The 7,707-nt window shown below is 50.7% G+C and overlaps 1 protein-coding gene across 2 annotated transcripts; it reads left to right on the forward strand.

The window, feature by feature from the left end:
- On the forward strand, nt 1-5,208 carry LOC127493550 (E3 ubiquitin-protein ligase MID1). Of its 2 annotated transcripts, none has more exons than XM_051857153.3 (2): nt 1-113; nt 954-5,208. In XM_051857153.3, the coding sequence occupies exon 2, from the start codon at nt 992-994 to the stop codon at nt 2,756-2,758; it is 1,767 nt and encodes a 588-aa protein (XP_051713113.1). In that variant the 5' UTR covers nt 1-113; nt 954-991; the 3' UTR covers nt 2,759-5,208. The 2 variants fall into 2 exon arrangements, with proteins under 2 accessions (XP_051713113.1, XP_051713112.1); XM_051857152.3 differs by having other exon boundaries at nt 99-113; nt 253-5,208.
- The last annotated feature ends 2,499 nt before the right edge of the window (nt 5,209-7,707 follow it).

A 7,707-nucleotide genomic window follows, 5' to 3' on the forward strand; every position in this document is an offset into this window, starting at 1 on the left:
CCCTTGGGCCCCGGGCCGCCGAGAACGGATTTGAAACCCGAGCCCGGGCGACCACTTCCTCCCGGGCCCGGGCGGGGGACGGAGGCGGCGTCGGCCGGCGGCGCGGGCGGCAGGTGAGGGCCGGAGCCCTGGGGTCCTGGGGTTGTCGGGGACCGGGCAGAACCGGCGCCGGCCGGCCTGGGCGAGGGAAGGGGCGGGAGTGCCGAGCTTTTCCCGTTTCGGACTTTGCGAACTTTTTTTTTTTTTTTGGAGTTGGGATTTTTTTTCCCAGGGGCCTCCGGGGCGCGAGTTCTTTGTGGAATCCGCACACACATTCCAGCGGCTTGGATGCCCCTCCCTTTGTACGTGCGCGCGGTTGATGGACAGCCAGCGTCGCCATGGCAACGCGCGGTTTGATGGACAGCCAGTGTCGCCCTGGCAACGCGGGGCCCTCTGCTGAGCACTGACCTGGATTCCGGGCGGCGGCCGAGGGAGGCTGGGCCTTCCTGGCATTGTGCGGCCGTCGGCGGAAGAGGTGGGGGTGGGTGTTCGGGCTGGGCTCTCAGGGGGCTCTCAGGGCCGGCCTGGGCTCTAGGGGCCAGCCTGGGCTCTAAGGGCCATCCTGGGCTCTCGGGGATAGCCTGGGCTCTGTGGGCTAGCCTGGGCTCTGAGGGCTAGCCTGGGCTCTAAGGGAGCTTTGTGGGCTAGCCTGGGCTCTGAGGGCTAGCCTGGGCTCTGTGGGCTATCCTGGGCTCTAAGGGGGGCTCTAAAGGCTAGCCTGGGCTCTAGGAGCCATCCTGGGCTCTGTGGGTAGCCTGGGCTCTAAGGCGGCTCTAAGGGCCATCCAGAGCTCTGTGGGCTATCCTTGGCTCTCAGGCTAGCCTGGGCTCTAAGGGGGGCTCTCGGGGCTAGCCTGGGCTCTGGGGGCCAGCCTGGGCTCTCAGGGCCGCCCGGCCCCCCTCTCCCGCCCGCAGGTCGCCGCCGGGCCGCCCCGGCCGCCGGCCTGACCGCGATGGACGCGCCGGAGCCGCCCCGCCCCGCGTGCGCCCCCCCGGACGTGGCCGCCGCGTGCCCCGCCCCCCCGGACATGGCCGCCGCGTGCCCCGCCCCCTCCCCGGGCTGTGTCCTGTGCCAGTTCTGCGAGCTGGACCCGGCCCGCGAGGCGGCCAAGACGTGCGTGACGTGCGCCGTGTCCTACTGCGCGCCCTGCCTCCGCGCCACGCACCCCAACAAGTGGCCGTTCACCGGCCACCGGCTCGCCGAGCCCATGCCGGACGCGCACCTGCGCGGGCTGCAGTGCCCGGAGCACGAGGACGAGAGGGTCAGCCTGTACTGCGCGGCCGACGACCAGCTCATCTGCGCGCTCTGCAAGCTCGTCGGCCGGCACCGCGACCACCAGGTGGCGGCGCTGAGCGAGCGCTACGACAAGTGGAAGCAAACCTTGGAGACCAACCTCGCCCACCTGGTCAAGCGGAACTCGGAGCTGGAGGCGCAGCTGGGCAAGCTGATGCAGACCTGCCAGCTCGTGGAGGTCCACGCCGCGCGGCAGGAGGCCCGGCTGGGCGAGGAGTGCGACCTCCTGGTGGCCGTCGTCCAGCAGCGGCGCGAGGCCATCGGCGCCAAGATCCGGGAGGGCAAGGCCGTGCGGCTGCGTAAGCTGGCCCAGCAGATCGCCAGCTGCAAGCAGTGCGTGGAGCGCTCGGCTGCCCTCATCGCCCAGGCCGAGCTGTCACTCAAGGAGGCCGACCACGCCCGCTTCCTGCAGACGGCCAAGAGCATCACCGAGAGGGTCTCCATGGCGACCGCCTCCTCGCAGGTCCTGCTCCCCGAGATCAACGTCAGCGACGCCTTCGACAGCTTCGCCCTGGACTTCTCCCGGGAGAAGAAGCTGCTGGAATCTCTCGACTACCTCACAGCGCCCGGGCCGCCCGCCCTCCGCGAGGAGCTGTGCACGGCCTCCCACGACACCATCACCGTGCACTGGGCCTCGGACGACGAGTTCAGCGTGGGCTCCTACGAGCTGCGGTACTCGGTGCTCACCGGCCCGGCCAACGTCGCCAGTCTGTGCAGCTCGGCCGACAGCTGGATGATCGTGCCCAACATCCGGCAGAACCACTACACGGTGCACGGGCTGCAGAGCGGCACCCGCTACGTCTTCCTGGTCAGGGCCATCAACCAGGCCGGCAGCCGGAGCAGCGAGCCCGGGCGGCTCAAGACCAACAGTCAGCCGTTCAAACTGGACCCCAAGTCGGCGCACCGCAAGCTGAAGGTCTCGCACGACAACCTGACGGTGGAGCGGGACGAGGCCTCGTCCAAGAAGAGCCACGCCCCCGAGCGCTTCTCCGGCCAGGGCAGCTACGGCGTCGCCGGGAACGTGTTCATCGACAGCGGCCGGCACTACTGGGAGGTGGTGCTCGGCGGGAGCACGTGGTTCGCCGTCGGCCTCGCCTACAAGTCTGCGCCCCGGCACGAGTGGATCGGCAAGAACGCCGTGTCCTGGGCCCTGTGCCGCTGCCACAACGCCTGGGTGGCTCGGCACGACGGCAAGGAGGTGGCGCTGGAGCCGGCGCCGCACCCGCGCCGCGTGGGCGTCCTGCTGGACTACGACGGCGGCTGCCTGGCCTTCTATGACGCCCTGAGCGCCCTGCGCCTGCACGCCTTTGACGCTGCCTTCGCCCAGCCCGTGTGCCCCACCTTCGCCGTCTGGAACAAGTGCCTGACGGTCATCACCGGGCTGCCCGTCCCCGACCACTTGGACGGCACGGAGCCGCTGCCCTGAGCGCCGCCGGGCTGCAGGGCGGGGCCATGTTGTCCGAGATGGCCGAGGTCGGGTCCAAGGTGGTGGCCATATTGTTCCTGGAGGAATCAAAATGGCGGACATCTGTCCAAGGTGGTGGCCATGTTGTCCTGTAGGAATCAAAATGGTGGAATAGAAATCAAGATGGCAGCCATCAGGGCCAAGGTGGTGGCCATACTGTCCCTGGAGAGATCAAAATGGTGGACATGTGGTCAAGGGAGGTGGCCATGTTGTCCCAGTAGAAATCAAAATGGTGAAATAGAAATTAAGATGTTGGACATCTGGTCCAAGCTGCCAGCCATATTGTCCCCAGAGAGATCAAAATGGCAGAATAGAAATCAAAATGGCGGACATCTAGATGGTCACAGGCAGTGGCCATATTGCCCCGTAGAAATCAAAATGGCGGTACTTACCCACAGACTGCCCACTTCCTGCGGAACTGAACTCATGCCCTCCAGGGGGCGTGGAAGACACTGTTGGATTGCTGTGGCTTTGTTTCCGAATAAAATAATTTTTTTAGCAAAAAAAAAAAAAAAAAACCTCTAACATTAGCTTATTTTGTACTTAATTTTCTTCATAATATAATTAATTTTTAATATTATATCAATAAATATAGTCTAAAAATTAAAACAATATTGTGAGTTGCATAATGAAAATGACAGCTCCACCTTTTTTCACTTCTGATTTCCACTCCTAATATGTAAGAAGTTCATTTTTTTTTATTTAAAAAGATTTATTTATTTATTTGAATATCAGAGTTACGTAGAGAGAGAAGGAGAGAGAGAGGTCTTGCGTCTGCTGGCTCACTCCTCAGTTAGCTGCAACTGGCCGGAGCTGTGCTGACCTGAAGCCAGGAGCCAGGAGCTTCCTCCAGGTCTCCCACGCAGGTGCAGGGGCCCAAGGATTGGGCGTCTTCTACTGCTTTCCCAGGCCATAGCAGAGAGCTGGATCGAAAGTGGAGCAGCCAAGTCTCGAACCAGCACCCATATGGGATGCTGGCGCTTCAGGCCAGGGCTTTAACCGGCTGTGCCACAGCGCCAGCCCCAAAAAGTTCATTCTTTAGGTTGTTTCTTCTGTTATTTATTTCCATCTTTCTAGACAAACATTATACTGCTATTTCTTGATTTTTCAATTCTAGACACTTGATTTATTTAGTAGAAAATGGGAATTTGGTTCACTTAATACCTGTTGCCCCTGGACAATTAAAAGCTTATATATATACATTTTGGTAGATCACATTTTGGTAGATCAATATTCAAGATTTACATTACTATTAATAGATTAATTGACTTCACAACTGGACCAATTAGTGTCATCATATTATGTTTCTTACCTAGCTTTTCTTTTTAAGTGGACTTAATGATTATATTTTTTGTTGTCTGTTTAGTTTTCCGTGTCCTGTCACTAATTCACATCCAAACACTCTGCCAAATTGGTAATATTCTTTTTATTATAACAAATGTATAACAAAATCTGTGTATTATTTTTTCCTTTTTCTGGGCATATCTCTCCTGGAGCCTTCACCTGTCTTGCTGTTATCTCCACTAGTGGTTCACCAGTCTCCTAAACATCTGTTTACTTGGATTTCTATTTATTGTTTTTCTAAAAACCCCCTTTACCTTTTCCTATTTGAATCTTGCCCATTCAATTCTAAATTTGTGCACATCAATTTTTGTTTATTCTCATTTTGTATGGTTAATATCCTTTGGCAACTTTCTAAGAAAGGGTGCAGGGAAATTAATGTTTTGACACTCCATAGAAATGAAAATCTCATACCTTCTTTATTGGTTGATAGCTTATGTGGGTACTGAAGTGTAGGTTGCAATTTAAATTTTTCTACATATTGGGAAAGCATTTTTCATTATATTCTGCATGTTATCTTTGCTTTTGGTAAATTCAGTACTACCCTGATTTCAAATAGTTTGTATGTGACTCCCTCAGCCCCATTTCAAAGCAGTGCTGAGGATACCTTTACAGTGCTATGAAAATCCATATGGATGAACTGCAATGTGTGCTTATATCTTTGGCTCCTGGAATTTTTAATATAATACTCCTTTGATGATCTTTATACTTCCATCGTGTACACACTGTCCCTGTCTTCAGTTTCTGGATCTTCTGATGATTCCTTATTGTAATCTTATTTTACAGGAGATCAGACATCTAATCTTGGATGCTTTTCCAATTTTCCTGTTTTCTCTCTCCTATTTTACACTTCAACAATCTTTTTGTTTTATTTTCTAGATTTTCCTTAACTTTCTCTTCCACTCTATATAGACTTTTATGTAGATTTCTGCTGTTTGAATCTCCAAGATATTTCTTGTTCTTTCAATGTTCCTTATGACACTGTGTTTTTGTTTTATGTCTATAAGTGTGACTATATTTATGACTATAAAGTCTTAGCTAGTTAAATAAATTAATCTTAGGTTTTCAAAGTTGTTATTTTCTGCTCACCAACAATATTTATATTTCCTCTTAGCCCTTCCCTCTCCTCCCCTCTCCTCCCCTATTTTCCCCTCCTCTCCCCTCCCTTTTCATCTAGTCTCTTCTCTCCTCTCTTCTCTCTCTCTGTCTCTCCTCCCTCTTTCAACAATAATATATCACTGATTATAGGCACATGTTATACAGCAAATCTCTAGAATTTGATCATTGGGTATAACTGAAGCTTTATACCCCTTGAATGTCAACTTTCCATTTCTCCCTCCCCCAAGTGTAGGCAATTACCATTTTACTCTCTGCTTCCATGAAATTGACTGTTTTTTTTCAACTTTTATTTAATAAATATAAATTTCCAAAGTACAACTTTTGAATTATAGCAGCTTTCCCCCCCACAACTGCCCTCCCACCCGCAACCATCCCATCTCTCACTCCCTCTCCCATCCCGTTCTTCATCAAGATTCATTTTTTTTAATCAAGATTTATTTTCAATAATACTACATGTAAGTGGAAACATATAATACTCATCTTTCTGTGAATGGCTTATTTCACTTAGTATAATATCCTCATGGTCATACATATTGTTACATATGATGGAATTTCTTCCTTTTAATGACCACATTAAATTTCATTATACATATATCACATTTTATTTATCCGTTCATCAATTGATGGACATTCAGTTTGCTTCTACCTCTTGGCTAAGGTGAATAATGCTACAATGGGACATGGGAGTGCAAATACTCCTTCTAGATTCTAATTTCAATTATTTTGAGTTAAAGTAGGATTACAAGTAGTTCTATTTTTTTGCAAGGTGTCCAGTGTGTAACAAACCTTCCCAGCCAGATTAATCAATTAATTTATAAGCTTTTATTGGGATTCTGCTCCCAGGCGAGGTTCACCAGTCCCAACAGAGCAGGGGTGGGGGTTGGAAGGAGTTGCACGTCAGAGGTTGGGAAGGCTCCTTTTGTAGATACAGGGCATGGAGGTTAAAAGTTGAGGCGTGTCTGATCCCCACTGGTTGACTTTTAGGTACCCGTGGGGACCTTGGCAAGGACTTTTCATTCCCAGAAGTGCAGGTAGGGACTCTCCATTCCCGGAAGTGTGGGCCTTCTCTCCTGTGGATCCCAAAGCTACCATTTTGAATTTTGAATTTTTTGAGGAACCACCATATTGTTTTCTCCTGTGACTACCATTTTGCATTCCCACCAAGACTATACAAGAGTTCCTATTTCTCTACATGCTTGCCATCCCTTACCATTCTTAAAATGATGTTTATATAATATAGCCATCCTAATAAGTGTGAGGCAATATCTGCTTGTGGTTTAGGTTTGAATTTCCCTGATGATTAGTCATATAAGCATCTATTTAAATACTTGGGTGTTCATACATCTTCTTTGGAGAAGTATCTATTAAAGTCCTTATCCTGTTTTTAGTGGAGTTATTTTGTAGTTTCAATATTTGCTATTCAATTGTAGGAGTTCTTTATATATATTATAAATATTATCTGATAAGTGTTTGCAAATATTGTCTCCTGTAAGTTCTTTTTTTCTTCTTTTCTTTTTTCTTTTTAAGATTTATTTGTTTGTTTAAAAGTCAGAGTTACAGAGACAGACAGACAGACAGAGGTCTTCTAGCCACTGGTTCATTACCCAAATGACTGCACCAACCTGGGCTGGGCCAAGCTGAAGCCAGGAACCAGGAACCAGGAACTTCTTTAAAGTCTCTCACATGGGTGCAGAAGCCCAAGCACTTGAACCATCCTGTGCTGCTTTCCTGGGCCATTGGCAGGCAGCTAGATTGGAAACAGAGTAGCCAGGACTTAAACTGGCACCCATATGGTGCAACAGACTGCAGCTTTACTCACTGTGCCACAGCACTGGCTCTTCCTCTCTCTCTCTCTGTCTCTTTCTCTCTCTCTTTCTCTTTTCTTTCTTTATGGATATGCTCATTCTTAAAAATGATGATACTTGCCAGTCAACTCATAATAAAATCTGAGGCATATTATTAAATTCAACTTAGGTTGGATGGAGGTGCAAGGATGACTATCTGAGTTCTGGTATTACATTGGAGAAAGTTGCCGTACATTGTACTGTTCAGCCTGCAAGTTTTTTTTTGTTTGTTTGTTTGTTTGTTTTTGACAGGCAGAGTGGATAGTGAGAGAGAGAGACAGAAAGGTCTTCCTTTTACCGTTGGTTCACCCTCCAATGGCCTCCACAGCTGGCGCGCTGCGGCCGGCGCACTGCGCTGATCCGAAGGCAGGAGCCAGGTGCTTCTCCTGGTCTCCCATGGGGTGCAGGGCCCTAGCACTTGGGCCATCCTCCACTGCACTCCCTGGCCACAGCAGAGAGCTGGCCTGGAAGAGGGGTAACTGGGACAGAATCCGGCGCCCCGACCAGGACTAGAACCTGGTGTGCCTGTGCCGCTAGGTGGAGGATTAGCATATTGAGCCACGGCACCACCGGCCTAGCCTGCAAGTTTTTACATAGTTCTTTTAT

This window comes from Oryctolagus cuniculus, chromosome 7 (genome assembly GCF_051225735.1).
Source record: "Oryctolagus cuniculus isolate XC-2025 breed Fujian yellow rabbit chromosome 7, ASM5122573v1, whole genome shotgun sequence".
Taxonomy (NCBI): Eukaryota; Metazoa; Chordata; class Mammalia; order Lagomorpha; family Leporidae; genus Oryctolagus; species Oryctolagus cuniculus.